Source organism: Ixodes scapularis, unplaced genomic scaffold, assembly GCF_016920785.2.
Source record: "Ixodes scapularis isolate PalLabHiFi unplaced genomic scaffold, ASM1692078v2 PGA_scaffold2__306_contigs__length_199485367, whole genome shotgun sequence".
In the NCBI taxonomy this organism is placed as follows: domain Eukaryota; kingdom Metazoa; phylum Arthropoda; class Arachnida; order Ixodida; family Ixodidae; genus Ixodes; species Ixodes scapularis.
In genome coordinates, this window is record NW_024609857.1 from 33,788,675 (window position 1) to 33,811,674 (window position 23,000).

At 45.1% G+C, this 23,000-nt stretch overlaps 1 protein-coding gene across 1 annotated transcript; it reads left to right on the forward strand.

Moving 5' to 3' along the window:
- Positions 1-126: 126 nt before the first annotated feature.
- Positions 127-22,794, forward strand: LOC8053549 (WD and tetratricopeptide repeats protein 1). The gene is made up of 15 exons (XM_029993083.3): positions 127-245; positions 1,114-1,209; positions 1,520-1,603; positions 1,684-1,730; positions 2,124-2,235; positions 3,718-3,905; positions 4,334-4,529; positions 4,787-4,868; positions 7,582-7,782; positions 11,378-11,525; positions 16,152-16,331; positions 17,483-17,718; positions 19,692-19,893; positions 20,665-20,857; positions 21,432-22,794. Exons 2-15 carry the CDS (start codon positions 1,147-1,149, stop codon positions 21,627-21,629), a joined length of 2,130 nt encoding a protein of 709 aa, XP_029848943.1. The 5' UTR covers positions 127-245; positions 1,114-1,146; the 3' UTR covers positions 21,630-22,794.
- The last annotated feature ends 206 nt before the right edge of the window (positions 22,795-23,000 follow it).

Below are 23,000 nucleotides of genomic sequence, written 5' to 3' on the forward strand. Positions count from 1 at the left end.
TTCGTATCTGTACACTTTACAAAAATTATTAGGGGAAACTGAAAATAATTAAATCCTAAATATAATGGCGCCTGCAATGAAACCCGGTTTTGAGTATTTAGTAATGTACTATTTGTTGCGAATCTTCTTGCCCTCCCGTTGATCGAGTCAGTCAGCTGATTGACTTCACGTAGTTTGTAAACATGGGGTTGCCCCGTAAATGTCTCACTTGGTGACTCGTTGGTGGTCGCACTTTTGTCGTGACGGTGAGTTTGGCTTTCCAATACCGTTGATAAAAATCGACTCTTGGTAATCTCAACGACCTTATCGTGGCAATCGTTTCCGTGATTCTATCGCTGCATATCCGTACTTGTCGTCCGCAACTCGCGGGTAGGCCTAGAAAAAAATAAGTCGCTCGCCTACGTTCCATAACGCATGTGACGGTTTATTTAATTTATTTGCATTTGTTGTTGGTTCCTTACTATTTAATTCGGGGCTCTAATTGCGGATTAATGCGGTAAGAAGCTGATGCCATAATTTGGAGATGTCAATTTGTTTTCTTTATAAGCCTTTAACGGCAACGACTTTCTCCGATCCGGTCCATACGCGCGCTCGCGAATAAAATAATTAATCAATTAAAATATTAGGGTTTTTTTTTGTGCAGATTTTACACCGTCGAGGGCTATTGTCCTGAAATGTTCATTTTTGCGCAACCGAAGGGGCAGGCGGAGTCGAGGAACGTGATTTACGGGTTCTTTATATTTGTTTTTGGATTTTTCGACTGCGCAAGTTCGCTGCTGCCTACGTATAATGGTATAATCGAGGAGGCAGCGCAACAGAAGAATTGATTTAGACATCTTCCACGAAGGACGGCAAGCTAGCTTGCCTTCTCGAATATGCACGCAGGCGCGGGTTTCTTGGCGATCTTAAATTCGCCCCCATTTCTTTTGAAGAGAGTACACTTCCGTGATAGATAGATATATAAAGCACCCAAGTCGGCGTTAGTGTTTGACCCATTAAGTTCCCTTTGCGTGAATCTTCTGTGTGGTTTCACTCGTGGTAGCCGCGATTATTTCGACGCATAGTGTCGCCGTTCTTGCACTCATTGAAAGATATTCTTATTCTACTTTCCAGGCAAAATGAAGTAGGTTCTGTGTCCAGTCAAACATGGCACAGCACTACAAAAGTGAAAGAAGGGTCGTCAAATTACTAAACGAGAGGCAGAGCAAGGTAAGAGACAACAATTGTTATATGGAGCGTACATTGACATCACCGTCTCCCCCAGTGGACAGAGCGACCTATACCCTAGATAAGATTGCACTGCTTTCAAGCGGCTCACCTGTCAACGGTAGTACTAAAGTCTAAGGCATTGTTGTAGATTGCATAACCCTCGGTGTTTGTCAGTTCGATAATCTTTCAAACTGGGGCAATGGATAGAGGCTCCCTGTCTAACCCTGCCTCTGCTAGGGCGCTGTGACATACGCAACTGATCTAGATAAACATCTTTTTTCTTCTTTTTTTTTTTTCACACATTTTGTAGGACAAATGCTTTGCTCATGTTCAACGAAAGCTACAAGTCACTGACGATCTTGTTGCGAGGCTTGGCCTTGAAGCAGAACTTGAGGTACTGTGATTTTGCAGCACTACTTTAGTTCTTTAATGAGACACGGTGGTGTGACTTGAAATGTTTCCTTTGAACTTAAGGGCCACACAGGATGCGTCAACTGCCTGGAGTGGAATCAGAGAGGAGAGTAAGTGAATGTTATTAATAAGAAACTGGGGGAGTTATGAGCCTAATCTGGCCTTTCAAAAAACCCAGAAAGGGCTGATGTCTGAAAGAAAAAAAAAAAAGTGCTTGGGGATGGAAAATTAATTTTAACATCATCTGTTTTTTTTTTTTTTTTGTCTAGATTGCACAAGTTAGATTTTCTTTACATGCATAATGTATTTATATACATTTTAGAGGAGAAGCATTTATTCCTAGTGTGATTCAAAAGGAAATCAGTTGCTTCAGTCTGTTTACATTATTTATTTGTGTTGCATACCAAAACAATGGAAGTTTAATGTTTCTTTGTTTTTTCCCGTGTGTGAATAATTAGATTGGGGAAACGAGCCTTCCTGAACTGTAGTGTGCTCTGTTCCAGAATCCTCGCCAGCGGTTCGGACGATGTACAAATCATCCTCTGGGATCCTTTCCGCCACCGTCGGCTCCATACTGTACAGAGCGGACACCATGGCAATGTCTTCTCAGTCAAGGTAAGCCTCCATGGAGGTTTTTCTTAACAATGGTTGCAATGATTTGAGTAGATAGTGAAGACAGTTACAAAATTTTGCTAGGTACAATCTTTTTTTTTTACTTGTTAAAGAGTTGTAAACATATCTTTACATATCATAGGGCATGTAAAGTATACCAACAACCCCCAAAACAAACTATCGTAAAAAAATATGAGAAAGAAAACAACACTGGCAACTACAGGAGGCTGTTTTGTCAAGCTTTCCTTGACAGTTGCTCTGCTATATGTAATCGCAGTGATGGAAGTGCTGTGCCATTTGCATCAAATTGCACCATGAACAAAAGTCTGCCACATCTTGTGCCAAAGTGCCATATTTCCTAAGAGTTGCGCCACACCTGCGCCAAGATAGGCTTAAGCAAAACAAAAAATAAAAATATTTTATTGGTCGGAAAGGAAAATTGTAGAGATATGTATTTCACAGCGTGTCTACTCGCCGCATAGTTTGTTTCATTTAGGTTGAAGCACATTCGAAGGCTTGAACACATACAACCTCGAATGCACATACTAAAACGCAAGCTAAGAGATATTAGCTGCACTTGATTTAGTCTATAAAAGAACACGTACGGGAGGGTGGACGAATGCCATGATGTTGCACTTTGATGCTGCTTAATTGGTTCCATTGGCTCGTAGCGTCAGCTGTGCTTTGAGTTAAGGTGAAATGACAATGCGTTTGACAAGCAGTTGACATTGCTTGTCAAACGCATTGTCCAGTTAATGCACTAACAGGTTGACCGCCGACATTGTTTAAATTTTCAGATGATGTTGGCGATTTCAGGAGCTAAAGTTTGCGAGAAAACATTGAATAATAGTAGTATGACGAATACTGTGATTATACACAACCAGGCTATTTTACTCCTCATGAAATCACTCGATTATCATGTCTGCCGCATGACTCCGTGTCGTCTCTCGCCACCTCTCACCAGTGCGAGCGCGTCGAGTTTCACCGTTTTGCATCGGAGTGCTAGGAGCAGCGGCAGACATGGGTGAGCGCCTGGATTAGCACGATAGGCTCGGAAGTTATTATATGCTCCATCTGTTCTTCTTACTAGAAGGTAGTAAGTAATATGCTCAGTATCAAAGAGGAAATATGACTATGATTAGGAAATATGAACTCGCAGGGCCAGCCACTCTTTAACACAAAATCTGTTTTATCAGCCGAATTCCATGATAAAACGTTGTGAAGAACATAACAAAGAACTTTCAACAAGAAACCGACAATAGTCTCCCTGCTAATCTTAGCGGGAAACCTATTGTGACATGACGTCAATTTTCCCACCAAATTTAGCGGGTAAATTGGTGCTATGTGACTATGTCATGTTGCCTCGAGTCACGTGACATCGATTTTTTTGAGGCTGTAGTTTGCGCTCAACATAATTTCTGCTTCCCAGTCTTCGTCAAAATAATGAAGCTTGTGTAATTCTTTTCTTTTTCTGTCTACATGCAGTTCCTGCCTTACTCCGGGGACAGCATGATGGTGAGCGGTGCGGCGGACTTCAAGATCCGGGTGCACGACGTGCAGGCCAAAGAGACGACAATGGTGTGCAGCTGCCACACCAGCAGGGTCAAGCGGCTGGCCACCGCAGCCAGCGTGCCCTTCGTTTTCTGGAGCGCGGCCGAGGACGGGGTCATTTTGTGAGCCTCTCTAATCCCATGTCAAATTTTCATGGCAGATGTCAGACGTACTCTGCGGCGTTGCCGGGACGCACCATATTTCCTCGAAAATGAGCCGCAGGCATCTAGAAGACATCGTGAGCCACACGACAATCGGTCACGCTGGAGCAGGGTTATGGGACAGAATTTAACTGGATTTGGCTGGATTGAGTCTCATTTCCAACTGGACCTAGCTGGGTTCCAGATCCAACCCAGCTGCACCAATTTACATCTGGGAATTATTATCTTCTCGGGCTAATAATTTATTTACAATCTACGTTCTTGTACTAAATTGCCCTGACATTGTCCTATCGTAAGACTAGAAAGTAGTATATTCACGCAATTTGCATGCTAGGAACCACGTAACTACTCCGTAGGATAGTCACGCAAGCCTCAGACTTGCCTTGCAGGCAGTTTGACTACCGGACGGCCCACCAGTGCTCCTCGGAGTCTGGCAACGTCCTGGTGAATCTGGGCTACCACTTGGGGCGCAACGTGGAGGCCAAGTGCATAGCGGTCAACCAACTGCAGCCCCACCTCCTGGCCGTCGGCGCCAACGACTCATACATCCGCCTCTACGACCGACGTATGATCAGCACCACAAAGGTGAGTTGTCATTTCCGACGTCTTTTCTTGCAAACAAAATTGCACAGTGAGTTTGAACTTGGATGCGAGAGTAGTGAACTCTGTGAGGTGTGTTTGATTTTATTATTACATAATAGGAAGTTAAAAAAACTATATCTGCCAGGTCGACTTGTTTAGCACTTTTAGCACAAAATAAAACTATGGTAAGTTACTTATTTGTCACTTATAGGCATGTAAAATCCATGTCTCTCATACCCTGATGGCTTGGCCATATGCAGCTCTGGAGGCAAACCAATGCTTCGAGGTCAGAGACGGACGGCGATAACCTCCCTCCTGGCTGTGTAACTTATTTTGCTGCTGGTGAGTTATGTTTGCTTCCATGTTATTAAAGAATGGTATTGTTGCTTCATGGCAGGTCAACGTAACTGCACTTCTCACGTCATTGCACACATGGCACTACAGAAACCCACCAATGCATGCATAAGTGGTTCTGCTTTTGTAAGTGAGAATGTTTAGAAATAAAATTTCTTGTGTGGACATTTAGTTGGCAGGAAGATAGCCTTTTTTAATGTCTCTGCTATGGATGCTCAATTTAGCCAGTGCAGGCTGACTGCTATAGCCTGGGGTCTCTATACTCCATTTCACCGTACGATGAACAGCAGCAGGTGTTAGGAGCCATCTCAACCAATCTGGCGCTGCGAATGTGTCATGTGACTATCCGTCCTGCATGTCGCCGCACCCTTCTTGGAGACCACGAAACACTCACACAGCATTGGATTGGCTTCAATGTCTTGTAACGTCATCTACGGTTCGTTATAAGGTGAAACAAAGTACCAGAATTTGCATCACATATAAGTGATTGCACAATTGCACACACTTATCCAGAGGTGTCGTCTCGTGGCAGCTTTTAGAGCCCCACTGACCAGGTTGACCAGATGCCCCGTTTTGGCTGGGACAGTCCTGTTTTAGAGTTGCTTTTCTGCGGTCCCGTCGTTTTGTCTCATTGAAGCCTTGCGTGTGGAAGTGGAAGAAATCTGGAAGAATACATAATACTTTTGATAAAAGTAAACATACTATATAAATGTTACCCCCCACAAAGTAAACTTAGAGCTATTTCTGTGGTTCCATCTGTCGATAGGATTTGCTTGTAGAGACATTTGTTTGGGACACTTTACTATATGAAGGCCCTGTCACACTGAGGCAACACGATGGCAAGAGCAACATAACACGTTGTCCAACTGTCGGGCAGCTTGTTGCTCGCTCCCCGTGTTGTCCGACAAACCTGTCCCATCACGGCAACAGCAGCACAGCATGGACCACAATGAAAATGTTGCGTTGGTATGACAGCTTTCGGCAGCACAAACAGCAACAACTTGTGTTGGACAATGTTTGTTTTTCTCAGCCAGCGATCAGCGCTGGCTGAGTGGATTTCAGGCCGGCAACACGACAACACACATAGCTTCGATGGCAAAGCTAGTTCTCTATCAATAACGTCTTACTCAAATAAAGACTTGGAAAACATTATTTAACAATAATTAAGGCTGGCAGGCGTATTATATTTCTAAAAGCGTAATGATCATGCTTTCCAATTTAAAGAGTACCATGCCAGGGCAAGCATCTACACCAACTCTTTTTTTGTTAAAACGATACGAGAGTGGAAATGGCTGTCGGAGCTGCAAGTGTGCAGTGAGAATGAAGATGTGTTTTTTTTCAGCATTGTAACCCTCCTGCTGCAATGCCCTCGGGCACTGCGGGGTAATCTCTGAATCAAAAAGAATAAAAAAAAAAATAATACAATAATTTTATGAATGTTTTTACTGCGTGATTTTGGAAAGGGATTGTTGAAATGGTCACAGCGACAGTAGTGAACATTCATACTTGTGTTGAAATTGGAACTGCCAAGAGACCAGCTCACGTTACTGCTAGTGAAATAAAAAGGCATGCCTACTCACCCACTGATGAAGTATACTAAAAATAATTCAGAAACGCAAAGATTAAAAAAATCGAAGCATTAAAACGATTACTCTGATTATGACTGTTCGATGCCTGAAACTTAGAAACAGCCACTACCAGACACCTGATTTGTTTAAAAAATGGCCAGGATGTTTTGGGGAATGAAGCAATCACATTGGTAGCAGGCGATAGGCAAATAGAAACCATTGAAAAACATTTATTCCACCAATTGTTATGAAGGTCGATCGTGTTGGTGTTGCAGTTTTTAAGCACTGTCATTTGAGCTCAACACCACTCTACAAAAGACGCTTTGGAATACTGCCGGTGCTAACACAGTTTTACAGTAGAAATAGGAATCGCATGAATGAGAGAACCGGACAAAAACACTTCATATGATGGCGCACATTCTGAACATATATGCCCTTATATATGTCCTTGGTTAGGGCTATCCGCTTTGTCAGCGAATGATGAACATTTTGATACAATAAAGGGTGTGCCTTCAGCGCAATGCAATAGGGTGGTCGTACAACAAATTGACCAAAACGGTTGCCGGGCAGCAGCAACATGTTGCCCAACTGTTGTTGTTGCCGTGATGTGGCAGGGTCGCCAGCAACACAATTTTCACGTGTTGCCGGATAAGGTGGTCCAACTGTTGCCTCACTGTGACAGGGCCTTAACTGTATTAGTCATGCTTCAGTTTTGATTAAAATGAAGAATAAATGTGCTCGTGTACTCAACTAAGTGAAGAACTTTGGGAAAGTGTGCATTTTTACAGTGGACTAAATAGTTGTAGTAAAGTTTGCTTTTTCTTTTGTCCCGCCCCCCCCCCCCCCCCCCCCTTCCCTCCTCCTCCCTCCCCTGAACCTTGTTTTCTATGCTGTAGATTATGGTCACCCTAGCACTGACTTACACATTATTCATCATCACATTATTCTCGTGCACCAAAAGAGAACTGCTTATTTCCAGTAGAGAGAAAAAGGAGGATGATATTCATCGTTAAAACCGGAGACGACAGAAAGAATGGGGACAGGACACACGTCTCTATGTCACTTGCTTTATTTGTTCCACAAAGTAGAACTAAACTTTCTTCACTCATGGCTTTGAAATGCTTTGGTTTCAGGCCACCTGCCTTTGAAGTACCCAAGGAAGCGGTTTCGTACGCTGGCCTCCACCTACGTTGCCTTCAGTCCCGACGGCAGTGAACTTCTTGCCAACCTTGGTGGCGAACAGATATACTTATTTAACATCAACCAACCTCGACAGCCCAAAAGCTTCGACCTCCAGGACTTCTCATCTCTCCATACGAATGGGATGTGCAAAAGTAAGCCTTGTCAGCAAACCTCTTGCCTGATTTAGGTTGGAGTATCCGAAGAATTTAAGCCGGTCTAGTGGGGAACGATGTTTACAGCCACAACTTTGCCAGAGATGGTGTGTTGCTACACAAAACTTCACATTTACTACTTGCAAAGCATGTTGAGAAGCCTACAAAGTAATGTTAAGTAGCACTCATGCTTTTGCTTTTCCTTTGTTTACACAAGTTTTTTAAAGTTTTTATTTGCTGCTCATAGTGGAATATATGTATATGCACTTTTTGTCTTCTGTTGCGACCTCAAGGATGACGTCTGGAGGACGACGTCTAGGACGACCTCAAGGACGATGTCTAGGACGACCTAAAGGACGACTTTTGGGAAGACCTCGAGGACGACGTTTAGGACGACCTCAGGGACGACCTCGTGGACAATGGCTGAGACGACCTTATGGACGACTTGTAGGACGACCTGGGGGACGACCTTGAGGACGACGTGCAAGACGACCTCAAGGATGCGTTTACGACGACTTCAAGGACAACCTCTCGGAAGTCCTCAAGAACGACGTCTAGGGTGACCTCAAGGACGACGTCTAGGATGACCTCAAGGGCAACTTCTAAAACTATTTCGAAGACGACACCTAGAGGACGACGTCCTCTAGGTGTTGTCCTCAAGGTTGCCATAAAGTCGTCCTAGATGTTGCCCTCAAGGACGACGTCTAGGACGACTTCTAAGGCAACTTTAAGACGACTTCTAAGGCAACCCTAGACGTCGTCCCTGAGGTCGTCTTAAGCGTTGTCCTAGACGTCGACCTCGAGGTCGTCCTAGACGTCGTCCTTGAGGTCGTCCTAGACGTCGTCATAGAGATTGTCCTAAACGTCGTCCTTGAGATTGTTCTTAAGGTCGTCCTCTACATTGTCCTTGAGGTCGTTCTAGATGTCGTCCTTGAAGTCGTCCTAGAGGTTGTCCTACACGTCGTCCTAGGTGTCGTCTTCGAGGTCGTTCTTGAGGTCGTCTCTACATTGTCCTTGAGGTCGCCCTAGACGTCTTCCCTGAGGTTGTCCTAGGCGTCGTCCTTAAGGTTGTCCTAGACGTCATATTCGAGGTTGTTCTCAAGGTCGTCCTAGACGTCGTCCCTGAGGTTGTCCTAAATGTCGTCCTCCAGGTTGTCCTTAAGGTCGTCCTGGACGTCGTTTTTGAAATCGTCCTGGGCGTCGTCCTCTAGGCGGTGTTCGAGGTCATCCTAGAAATCGTCATTGAGGTCGTCTCAGACGTCGTCCTCTAGGCATCGCCCTAGACGTTAAAATAGCTTCGCTGGTCCTCCATCTTCACATGAAAGAAGAGGGCTCTACATTTTTTCTATTAATATCGGAATCAAAGATTGTTTACCTCGGAAGTATCGCGGACACCAAAGGAAGCCGTCGGACGAGAAGGGCTCACTGGAAGGACTTCTGGTCTGACGCCGCCCTCTGGTGTCCAGGGTAATTGAAGTGAAGTATAAAGTAACTCAAAAGTAACTAGAAGTAATCAAATTATCAATATAGCTAATTATTATTAAATTGGCTGTATAATAACCCAAAGTAATCAAAATACTGGGTCAATAGCAGCTCGAACCATCTCAAAGGGTAATCATAATGCAAATTTAGCTCATAAGAACGCAATTGGTTCGATATTAGCTCAAAGTATGTAAGAATTATAAAACTGTCAATTAAGCCGAATTAATGTTCGTTGGGTCAATAGCAACTTGAAATAATCAAGAGTAATTGCAATGAAAATTGAGCTCATGATAGATAAATTGGTGGCACAATAACTCCAAGTACTTAAAAGATTTACCAATATGTTAGTTGGGCCCATTGGGTTAATAGTAAATAAAAAAAAAAGAATCATTATGTCCATTATGCCCACAAGAAATCAATTGGTTAAAATTAGCAGAAGATAATCAAGTCTCATTACAATGTCAATTAAGCCGAATTAGGATAAATTGGGACAAAAGAGTGAATTAGGAAACAAAAAAGAGGAAAAGAATTGTTCTCTCAAGTAGGGCTCGTAGTACAAGAGGAAGAAAAAGAAAATCAGTTGTTAGTCCAGCGGTGTGAATGGTCTTTTCTTTATGTGTGTTTTTTTTAAAGCGCAGCTCTTAAGGCCTGTTCCCACATGCAGCGGAGCGCTACAAGCATAGCGCTTACCTCGCGCTAAGCGCGTGCTGATGGGAGCGTTCACCAGCTTTGTATCGCACCGTCAAAACTGTTGCTCATGGCAGACGATAAGTAGCTGACGGCACGTGAGGAGCGCTACATCAGCGCTTCGCTGCATGTGAGAACCGGCCTTTAGGGGCCCGTTTCCAGCCTGAGCGGCGTCGGCGTAACTGGGGGGGTCACGTGACCCCCCCCCCCCCCACCCCCCCCCGAAGTCACGTGACCCCCCCCTCCCCCAAGATCACGTGACCCCTCACGTGACCCCCCGGGGTCACGTGACTACACGCAGGTGACGTGACCCCCCTCAGTACCCTTCCCTACTCCTCCTCAAGAGCTGCGCTCCAATTCGGCGTTACAGGGATTTGTAAACGGCTTTAACTTTTTTCTAGTTCAGCTGGCCTTAATTGAAGTATGATCCAACTAGCTCAGCTCAAGCCTGTTACAGAGTAACAAAAATGTGAATTGAGCTCTTAAAAGACCAATTGGTTGAATGTGACCTTAAAGTAATCAGAAGAGTTACCAAATTGTGAAATAGGACAAATTCAATGGGTCGGTCAAGGTAACTCAAAGTAATCTGAAGAGTAATCATAATATACATTAGGCTCATAATAAATAAGTTTGTATGAAGATATGCTCAAAGTAATTAAGAGTCATCCCAATGTCATTTCGGTCGAATTCAAGTCCACTGGGTTAAAAGTAACTCGAAGTAATCAAAAGAGTAATAATAATGTCAACTGAGTTTATTATATATCAATTGGAAGTATAATAACACAAAGTAATCAAAATAGTAATCATAAATTGCAATTGTACTTGTATCATCTGAACTGTAGCAACGAGTAATAAGAAAGGTTAAACAAAACGTCTATTCAGCTAAAATAAATTCGAGCGCGCCTCGATAACTCAATATTACAAAAAGAGTAATCAACATATCAACTAAGCCTCGTCAATAGTGGGACTGGTAACCCCAAGTAATCACAATAGGGATAAGCGCTCAATTGTCCCCCGAAAAATCTAATTGTATAAACAATTATTCTAAGTTACCAAATGTGTAAGCAAACATGACCACCGAAGACATTAATTGCATATATTTATTGTGGATTGAATTGACTGACCCCGGGATTAAATTGGGTGGCGCAAAGATTAAATTATGTGGCACTTGGATTAAATTTGGTGGCACTTGGATTAAAATGGCCGTCGCTTGGATTAAAATGAGGGGGAAAACCTGTAGTTGACATAGTGATATAGCTCACTTGGGTACTTGAAGTTCGGAGAGGTCAAACAAGAGACACACCCTGCATTCTTGTTCTGTCAGTGATTATGGTGACAGGTTTACCCATGTAGGCTAAGCACTCTAATTGGGATCAGTGATGTCGAAACCATTGCAGGGGGTGAGCAACCCGCTTTGTTTCTGCAGGTCTGTCAGAAAATAGCAGCCCAGCCAATGGGTTTAGCGCTCATAAGAACGGGATGTCCAATGGAGTGGTATCCAATGGGATGAAGCCCAATGGCGTCGTCCCACCCACGGAAGCTTCCAAAGGCGTGTCCTCCTGTGCCAAGTGGGGGTGAGTGCCATCAAAATGCACCACTCCGTTTTGCTGCTTGTGCGCACTGGAAATACATAACTAATTACGTCTCAATAAAAAATATATATATATAATTTAATACATCAAATAAATCAATTTTATTATCCAAGTCTAAATGATATATATATATATATTATTTAAATCACTTTACAGAAAAAGCCATTTGTCTTTCACTAGTCTTTTTGAGCACGGGAAATGGATTCTTCAATCCGCCCAATCGTTGAAAATAGTGTAAAAGAAAGATTCAATGTAAACTTGATTTTATCATAAGGTGCAGATTAATTCAAAACTGTTTTCTTGATATAAACCACATCATACTATGTATAACAAAAAAAGCTTGATTTTCCTTGTTTTTAGAAAGCTTTATTTGCTGCAATACTTCAGCAAAACAAAATAGGATATCTCCAAAGTATATATGAAAATGCCGAATCGCGCCAAATTGTTTTCTATCAGCTTCGTGCACACGGTGTCACTGTTGCCATTGCTTCTGAGGCCGGCTCCAAACAAAGTATTAAAACCCTCTCAGCTGCACCAAAAATGAAAAGCAAAAAAAACAATATTCAATGACCTAAATGTATAGTCTTTGAACTCGAGCACAGTTCGAGAGTTGTTTAACGACCGTGACTATCTTTTGGTTTTAAAGTGGACAAGATGGTGTAAATCATAACAAAAAGTGGCGAGCTCGTGTGAGACAAAACGTATGCGGAGGGCAAGTTCGTCTGCTTCTTGCGCAGGGGGGTAGCGGTGCCGTCAGAATGCCGTGCCCTGATTGGCTGATCACGATCCCCTATCTGAGCGTCGTCTGCTCCTTTGCAACGTCGTCTGCTCGCAACGTCGTCTGCGTCTGTCTCACCTTTCCTGCGACGACGCCAAAACAATGCGCAAGACAAAATTTGAGAACAAATTAGTATTCACATAACGAAATTTTCGTAAGTTTTGCGCAGGTTACGACGAAATCCTACAACAGCTCTGAAGCTGTCTTACGCACTTCTTACGATCAAATCAGCATGGCCGACAGCGTCGCGGTCGCGACGACCCACGGACGTTTATTTTTCTACGTGCGCTTCTCACGCGTCCCGACTTCATGCAGCAAGAAAAAAGGAAAAAGTATTTGAAACAGACCACGACGAACAAGAACGCTGGATCCACAAACACCCGGGAAAAGCTCCAACGTCCACGATTCCACCGAACGCGACCAAGCGAGCTTTGCAGTTAGGCCTAGCAGGCACTCCGCGACTCGGCGACCGTCTGCCCACGACCGGCTGGCGTGCTGAATGGAATATGCCCGCGCAACCCTTGTGAACCCTTCCCGTATTATACTTTCATCGCTGACTTCAATTTTAGATTAAGAGGTAATTTCTTCCTCTTGTTATCTCTTTGTTTCCCGAGGCAACGGTGACTCTCGCCGGTGAAAAAGCGGTGAATCACCGACAGACGCCGGAAAGGTAAAGCAGCCATCGCTTTGACTAGCAGACGTAAAGCAGACGACGTTAACTGCGCCAACCCGCCGACGCCGTTAAAGAGTGAGGAGTCTCACCGCACACGAAAGGAGGGACAAGTATTTGGGAGGGAACTTGCGGACACTAACACGCTCACTCTCGGTTGTTAGCAAACAAACCTCGGCGCCTCGGGACACCTCGCCAGTGAGTCCTTTGACTTCCCCCCTTTATGCGTGTCTGCTAGTTGTTAGACAAAAACAACGTACCGCTCGAGTTATTTCGTCTGCCCTCTCTGAAAGGCGAAGTCGAGCTCCGAAAGTCGCAGGAAAGGTAAGACAGACGCAGACGACGTTGCGAGCAGACGACGTTGCAAAGGAGCAGACGACGCTCAGATAGGGGGTCGCCATCAGCCAATCAGGGCTCGGCGTTCTGACGTCACCGCTACTTCCTTTCTCATGCGCAGAAGACGAAAATCAGCCCACTTGCGAGGCGTATAACGTAAAACGTAAAACTTTTACTGACCAATGTAAGATCAACTTTACATGTACAATTAGATCTGTTTGTGCCTGTCCCTCTCAGTCCCTTCCTTTGTCGGTCTGTGTGTGTGTGCACTCACGCATACACGTTTTTGTTTCTCTTCTTCGCATTCTGACATGCTTGCATATGATTTAAATGGACAGCATCAAATTACAGACGAGCATTAATAAAAAAAGCTCGAGATACACCTAAGCACTTCTTACGAGTTGGGAATGCAAAAACAGGCACTTCATTCTTCCACTCCCTTATTTCGTCTGCAGCGTATTTGCATCGACGGCAGGGCGCGCCCTGAGCAAGTTGGTACTAAATAAAATGAGTCCTAACAAGTCCCTTTTTGCAGTGCCCCCTGGGCAACACAAGAGACCTATCCAAACTTCCACACAACAAATTTAATTGACTTATCAAAATATGAATCGCAACAATCACTAAACCATTAACATCGAGCCCCAATCATGCAGCGAATGAGAGGCATTTGCCGACTGTGTTAATTCGGCCTTTTCTAAATTGGGCAAGGGCTTGCGCTAGTTCGTGTCACTCACAGCAAGCTTTCGTAGCGGCTGCGTTGCTCTCATATAAATAGGTGCGGCAGCCGCAGTCGCAGATCACGTTTCCTCAACCGCATATTATGGCTCCAAGTTGGAACAATTTGGGACTCGGATCGAGCAAGATTAGGAATCTTCGGATCCTGACGAAGATTGGTGCGTCGGTAGAACAAACGCCAAGACGGAACAAAGGAGTTGCGACTGCCGATGAAAATACTTTTTTTTTTCATATACCCTTGCTCGTGCGGGTCCTTTCAAATGTGCCGACATACGTACAAAATATTTAAAAAAAAGAGTGCACATACTCAATCAACAGCATGAGCAAAATAAAAGCAGGTGTGCGACGGAGGCGTTGCGGCATCCGCCGCGCCACGCATTCTCGGTTTTTGGGTTTGAAGAATTTAATAGTGTGCAACCTTGTGTCTAGATGGCGTTATCTGACTACGTTGCTGCATACAGTCTTTCTACGCAGCAACATACCGTAATATCCCGAGTCATCGCCCATCCCCGAGCCATCGCCCACCCCATTTTTTAGGCCAATATCGATTTCCGAAAAAACACCGAGTCATCGCCCACCCCTTCAAATACCCCAGCGCGGACTCTGCGATCCGCGAACACTCATCGATCCTACCCGAATGACGCGGCCGCGGACCTTACAGTTGGAGGACGTCCGTGACAAAGTAAAACGAAGGAGGGAAAGACACTTCTTTTTGTTTACGCATTTCCTCCGTGAGCGACCCCAAAGTGGTCGTGTATCCGTGCGAAAAGAAAACGATGGAGATAACAAAACAAGAGTTTGTTAATGTAACCGCAGAGTGTTAGGTCAAAGTCTGTCTCCGCCTAAGTAAGGTCACCGCGAACCCGCTCCTTCTTCCCGCCCGTCGCGACCGCGGTTGTGCAATATTTTAGGCAAAGCCAACGCGTAAATAAAGCTTTGCTGGAACGCCCTACACAGACGTTTGCAGAGCGTCCCAACCGTGCATTGATAGCCCGCCGTGCACGGACGCACGTATGTACGCACTAAACAAGAAAGTTGCGCAAGAGCTTGCAATTGACAAGGCGCCCGACTTGGCCCGACGCCAAAGTATTTGCCAACGCGACCGCCGGCTTTCCCGCTTTCCCAGCATTGCGCTCTTGGTCGCTTCTTTGGTCCGCTCGCTCGCTCGTTGCGCCTGGTCGGTTTTTCTATTTTCTTGTAGACTTTTCTTTCTTTTTTTACTAACTAGGAGAACATAGTGGTGACATTCTTTCGCGGAACAAACGTTCGCGCTATATGCAGATCGGGGGTGTTTCTAGCGCGTATGCAAGCAACGGACTTCGCTATAGTAAAATATTCTTTCGTGAGCATTTTTTTCTATAAAACAATGAAACTAAATCGAGTTTTGAGTTTGATGTATATCTTGTGCATCAGCGCTAGGTACGCAGAAAAAAATAGGCGGTTTTTTCCGCTTTTTTTCAAGTGTTTGTGCTCACCCACCGAGACATGGCCCACCCCACTTTTTTAATGAATTTCAGGCGCTAGGGGGGTGGGCGAAGACTCGGGATATTACGGTAGTCACATATCGCCATCTGGACACAAGGTTGCACACTAGCAAATAATTTGAATTCGAGAACCCACCGTGGGACGGCAGCGAAGGGACGCGGCAGAGGCGGCACGGCAGCAGCGTCAACCGTCACGGCTGTATTTGTTTTTCACATGCATCACTTGAGAGCAACAATTTACGTAAAATCAATTACTTTTCGCCTGAAAAAATTCATAATACCGGTAATTTTTGCTTTGTGGGACCGCACAATTGCTTCGTTAAACAGAAATTTGTTGTAGTAGTCGGAGAAACATATTGAACGCATAGGAAATCGGACAGGGCTCTATTTTACCTTGTTAGACGGGCATTTTCTTAATAGAGGTGTTTGTTATAAAGGCGTTCGACTGTACACTTTTGGTAAGAATGTAATGTTTGCAATTGTGTGTAGGTTTACTACTTCCTTTCGGTTCTTCCACACAATGCATCGTTGGCATCTTTCTTTCGGGCTTGCCAAGGCAAGTTTTCTAGTTGAAATGTTTTATGTGGTTTGTATCGGTGTCGCAGGCCCATGAGCAGCAAGCCTCTTCCACCGAGAGTGGAGGCCATCAAGTGCAAGGCCAACGAGAAGTTTGGCAAGCAGAAGTACACCCTGGCCATCAACCTGTACAACAAGGCGATTCAGATGGTGTCTGACTCGGCTGTGCTCTACTGCAACCGGGCGGCGGCATTCATGAAACGGGCATGGTGAGCTTTTCTCTGTCATTACAGTGCTCACCAGAGTTAGACGGAGCACGCAAATCATGCTTTTTCTCATGGTAGTGCTATCCTGGAAGAACAATGGCTCCTTGACGTAGTACCTTGGGATGGTCTATCGAGCGATGAGTTGCGAAACTGTCGCTCAGCTGCTGCCAGAATAGCGCTTCCATTAGAAAAGACGCAGCTTGCATGTTCCGTACAAGTTTGTTGAGCTCTGTACGGACCTCCGTTTCTACTAGGATTTCGTGTTGCGACTAATCTGTTCAATCAGGCACGAAATTTACTTCGACATCGCAGCCGTGCACTTTGACATTAGTTTTATTTCAAATGCAATGCGCCGAGACTGATCCCAAGAAGTAGATAGGAGAAGCGAGTTCTCTAGGACCAAAAAAAAAAAAAGCGAGTAAATGTGGCTGCCGACAAGAGAAAAAGCTCTCGAGAACCAGACAAGACTCGCAGATCTGTCTGATACAGCCTCGTTTATTCTGATGTTATTGAAGCAACATCACCACAGTGTCAAAGCTAAGCTCCAAAATGTATTTTTCTTTTTTATGGAAGGCTTTTTCTGTTTGTCATTTCGCCGTTCTTCAATAAAATATGAATCCGTTTTCATAATTTTTCGGTAAATACTGAAAATTGTGAACCCTACATACAGTCGAATTTCGTTAATTCGAATTCGAGGGGGATTGAAAATTCGTTTGAACAAAGCAAAGTTTGAATAAGCGAGAGTTTCCTCCCGTATAGAAGCCTAAGATGGGACCTGCACGTTAGTTTTAATTATCCGCAAGTTTGAATTAAGAGAGTTTGAATTAATGAGATTTGGCTGTATAGGATTTGTCTCCAAAAAGTGCCCCATTTATTTTTCACCACTTAGATCAAAGTGGTGAAAAATAAATGGGGAACTTTCTTAAATTTATTTTCCAAAATCCTTCAAAGACTTGATTTTCACACTTTCCACAACTTGTAAAACATAGCGTGAAAATGATCACGCGAATATGTAACAAACACGCAACACACGGCCCCCAACTGTGGAATTTTGTGCCCAAGAAATATTCCAAAACCCACATTTGGCAAAATTGGCAGAGTATTGAGCCCGCAGAAATAAAGCTGTTTATAGCAAACAATCCCCCTTTTCACAGGGACGGCGACATGTACGCGGCGCTGCGCGACTGCCATGTGTCGCTCCAGCTGGAGGCCGGATACGTGAAGGCCCACCTCCGACTGGCGCGCTGCCTTTACGAGCTGCGCTGGACCAATGAGGCCATCGACTGCTTGCAGGCCTTCAAGCTGCGCTTCCCAGACTATGCCACGGGCCAGGCTTGCCAGGCGCTCGAGAGGGACATCAAGAGGGCCATCTTTTCCAGGAGCGAAATAGGTGGGCGCCCCCTTGCTCCCGCCAACAAGGACACTTTTCGGGGTCGTGGAACGTCGTCGAGGCCTCCGGAAACGCTTCCTAGGCGTGAATGGGGCCGCTGAACGAGCTACGCTTTAGAGTGACGACGCTTTGGCTATCTCTGTGCTTAAAATCATTATTGCCAGTCATCGGAAGCTGCTTCTGAAATTGCGGGCAACAACTTTCAGTCTTGCGGAAATGTTCAAACGTTTCGCGACGGAGCAAAACGACGTCGCCCGAGATTCCCGACACTGCGTCTGAAGACCAGGAGAAGTCGCATTTTTGAGTAGTAATAATCGCCAGTTCTTCGCTTTGCGCTAAGCAGCAAAATGGCGGCGCCCGCAAGACGGTTGGGGAATGGAGCGCTGATGCTCTTAGCGTAGCTCATTTAGTGGCTCCGAGTGTAACTAAGTTGAAACTTCTCCAAAACTCGGACTTAGACGTCCCCAAACGTTTCGTCCTAAACAGAATCGAGTTCCACCCTTAATTTTAAGAGGCTATTTTGATACGTGGTGCACCTCTGTCAAATTTGTAACTTTGTCTATTAAGTTCACCGAACCATGGGATCTTTTTAGGCGTGTATGTACAATTGTGCGATCTGATCAATAGGTTGTGTAGTTGGGCTAGTTGGTGGTACATACTGTTGGATTGCGCTGTTCCCACCAAACAATAAGTTACCGTAGTTTCCGGTGTATAAGAGGCACCTGTGTATAAGATGCACCCCTCACTTTTTGCAAGTTTCTAGGTAAATATTAGTATATAAGACGCACCGCCGAAAAATTGTGAAAAAAAAGTGTCTTAGGTATGAGGCACATGGTTGTATAAGACGCACCCCCCACTTGATGCAAGTTTCTAAGTAAAAATTAGTATACAAGACACACCGCCACAAAGTTTGGAAAAAAAGTACCCTTATACACCGGAAAATACGGTATTCATTGTGAACAGAATCGCTTTACATACATAGAGTACAGGGTGCTCCCCCCCTTCCAAAAAAAATAAATTTGCAGGGTTTTTTTCATTGCAAAAATAAACTATACAGTCTCCGAATGCTCCTTCTCTGCCCCAATGTAGCTCTCAAAATTTTAAAATTAACCATTATCTCGTTCAAAAATTATCTGAAAATTTCAATGGGATGGTGGGGCCAGTGTTTAGCAATTGATGCCATTCAGCTCCCTTTCTGAGCTCCATTGGCTGCCATTTTCCCATTGAAAATTTCAGAAAATCGCTTCTAACTTTTGAATAATATGTCTACTTCTAAAACTTTGGCATCTCTGGTTTGGACCGCTAGTGCTACATTCGGGTGGAGAATGAGCGTTCGGCAATGTGTAGTTCATTTTTGCTGAAGAAAAAACATTCAGCCTTTCCACTCTCGTGAAGGAAGAAAGACCAGCGGAGCTATACTCGATACAGTGTGTGCTTCTTCTTCTTCATCGTCATCTGTTTTTCGCGCTGTTTCCTACGATGAATTCCCACCACCGCGCCCAACTATCCATTCTTCTATTATAGCTGGAAAGCTTGCCGCCATCTACGAGCGACGGCGGAAACCATACTGGTTGTGTGCTTGCCGCCGTCGCTTATAGATGACGTTAGCTGTCCAGGTAGGTTTGTGTCGACATACACGGACACGGTCCTGGGGAACCTAGCCCTTAACAGCTCCGCTGTAAGAACTTAAATCCTTTTGGGGGGGGGGGGACTCCCCGTATGAATTTCTATAAGGCAGCTGGAACAAAGCCATCGTCCGAGTCGTGTTGGTCAAATGACTCGAAGCTATTTATACCCGCCTTATTGCTCGCACAGCTCCTGAAAGTTTGCATTTTTATACTCATCTTGGCTACTAATTTTGAGGCCTGCTGATGCAACCTTCCTAAAGTACAACATCAGCTTTTTTTTCTTTTCTCTCTAATTTTTTGCGTTTACACGAGACACGGGTCTGAAACCTTCCGTTTTCACGTTAGCCTTTGCAGACTTTGAAGAGGGTAGCCGGTCAGAATCTCAGAGCTCCAATGGCAGCGCCAACTCGAGCCCCAAGCACAAGCGGCAGCCTCAGATATCGGAGCAGGAAAAGACCTGGCGGTCCCTGGCCTACGATTACGAGCTGCGGTACTGTGGCCACTGCAACACCACCACGGACATCAAGGAAGCAAACTTCTTCGGAAGGTCTGTGCTGCCAATAAACTGCAACTCCTACGCTTTCGTCCAAAGACCTCTGCGATGGCTTGTAATGCGCCACAACTGCCGTGTTTGCACGGGAAACTTTTTAAACGTCGTTTGAATGCCAAATGTGTTATAAGGCTTGGTTTCACGAGAAAAGTGACACATTACACTCGACCGTTGCACTCGACTTATACGACCTCGATGTCGAGGTGTCCCAAGACGCCGCAATATGACATCAAGTTTGGGCGTCACGTTATATTACGATATCAAGTGACAATGTGACATCACGTGACATCGTGATGTCAAGTTTGGGTGTTGTGCAACGTCACAATATCGCGCAACATCATAAAGTCATGTAACCTCATTATGTCGCACGGAGCAGCTCATTTGTAACACATTGTGTGTGCCTCAAAGTGTATCAAGATATGATCGAGACATACTTAAATCCCGAGTATTGTGATGTCATCATTTCCCTCTTGCATTTGTGCCAATTGGCGTGGGCAACCAGAGAACCTGAGCCAAACTCAAATCGGCTTCCACTGCTGCTAGTACTTACTGCATCCAATTGAGTCTCCGTGAATGTCCGATTCTTTTCTTGTGCATCTCAAGTTCATAAATACTTAATGTCTTGGCACGCGAGTGCTGCGGAGATGGTACTATAACCTGCCGCTTTATATCCCGGTTAATGATGTCTGTTGAGAACATTGCATGGTTCCTTCGCGTAAAATGGCTGGTTGAGCACGAGGTATGAAAGGATCTTGCTTCTCTCTTCAGTGCGGGCCAGTACGTGGTGGCGGGCTCGGACGACGGCTCCTTCTTTGTTTGGGACAAGCAGAGCACCAACCTGGTGCGGGTAATGCGTGGGGATGACTCGATCGTCAACTGCCTGCAGCCCCACCCCAGCACCTGCTTGCTGGCGACCAGTGGCATCGACCCCGTGGTGAGGCTATGGAGCCCCAAGCCAGAGGTGAGCGTGCCTGCTTGCGATGGTGTGCAAATTTGATAACACTACCATAGTGGCCGACGTAGGATGACGGCGGGGACGACATCACTGAGACGTGAATCGGGCAAATGATTTTCGTTGAGCTGGTGCAAGGTCCCACCTTGAGAAAAGCCCGAGAAAGAGGAAGACAAGGTGGTAGCTAGTGGTCAAAAGAATCGGAATACAGTGGGAATGAAAGACGACAATGACTAAGGAAGGATAGATAGAACACAACTATTCTTAGCATTTGTGAATAGCCAAAACTGTTCAGACATATATAACATAGAAGAACAAAGCCCGGAAGACGTTTGGTGTTTGGACGAAAAATTAAATCTTGCCTGGAATTTCGGTTTTGTGAAATACTACTCTGGTCTCCAGTGCAAGTGGACTTGTTCCGTGCATGCCATGCAGTTAAATAGTAGATGTGGTCAGCATTTCTTGTAGCCCATCCCTTCCACCGGTAGCTGTTACTTGCACATGGTCGTCTTTCCCGTGGCATGCAGTTCGTCCTCCCACATGCCCCCCCTTACCAAGCGTGCCACGTCTGTATCCTCAACAGGACGGCAGCAAGGAAGACCGCGAGGTGGTGGACTCGGAAGACGCAGCGGTCGCCAACCAGCGTCGCATGAATGCCGACCCCTTGGAGGTGATGCTCATGAACATGGGTTACCGCGTTCCGGGACTTCTCGAGTCGGACGAGGCGGAGGTCGACGGACGCGGCGCCGAAGCCAACATAGTCTCCTGCAGGCCCAGCTAGGACCCGGTCGACATTTCCCTGCCACCACAAGCTGTGCCCAGATTCATTGCCAAGCCAGCACTTTGAAGCGCACGCCCGTTGCCTCGTTTCTCTGTGCACGACAAAAAAAAAAAAAAAGAAAAAGCACCTCGGTCATTACTTTGGGGGCTGCCGCCGTCTCGAGGTGCGAAATTGAAATAAATTGTACGGTGCTTACGGACGAGTACGGAAGAGTGCTATAAGCCGCTTCTGTCATGCCCTCCTCTTTGTGGTATTCGGTTTTAAAAACTGTTAACTGCTTGCTTGCTTGGCAAAAGATGTGCCACCATGGCAAAGTACTTTTTGGTGTGCACTATCCACGGCGAAGTGGTATGTGTACTAACGAGCAGCAACATGCGTTGGTGCGCCAAGTTTGTATGTCGCAAGACATCTGGATTTTTTGTTTTGTTTGCCTAAACAATTTGCCACAAGATGTAGGACCATGCATTTTTAATTTAACACGCGACAAAGTCGACGGTTGTTTGCTAGGGCATGACGTGGGCAGGCCACGGCTTTTGCTGACACTGAAACTGGGCACCAGAGCCAACAGAATGCATGTTTTCTTTTTGGAATGCATAAAGTGAGCTTTAGATGGATAATCTATTAGTGTGTTACGAAGTGGAAGCAATTGCATGCATTCTGATGGCTCCCAATTTCCTTTGTAGCTCTAGCCTCGTCCCTCCCCAAAGCCGACTCCAAGGTTGTCGAAAATCGGAGGTTGCTAAGCACTGTACATACAGCCGAAGTATTATTTTATGAATTTCCTAAGACAGAACTTTTAACATTGCATGAATTGTGAGTGGAAGACGTAGAACTAACGTCTCAAAAATCTTCTCGTCTTTTTTCTTTTGTTGAGGCGTTTGTGGCATACCAGTAGCGCAATTGAGCGAGTCTTCCCGCATTTCTGTGTTCTTAGTTTTCTCTTGCGCATAGAAAAACGAGCGGAACAAAATCATGTTCAACGTCCCGTGGAGACTATGCACCCATAGCTAGCACTGGCATTCTTTTTGCACTGCAAGATTCAGTAAAAATAATAGAGAGAACATGAAGGTCCCTGGTTTCTGGCTCAAGGTGTTGGATTACTTTGTAAGATACCTCGACCCAACTACTTTTGTTGCTGTTGTCTTAATAAAAGCATAAACATACATTTGTTGTTCTTCATCCAGTCATTCCACAACCCGTCCTACCACTGTCACTTAGACATCATGCAAGCAATGTTTTACTTCAGCAGCAAATAGACCGTATGCAAAGAATGCAGTGCCATCTTTGGTGCTGAAAAGAATGCTGGGAAGGGCCTATGCAGAACTGGATGTAGCAGACGACAAAGGATGTGCAGGTGAGCAACTGCACTAC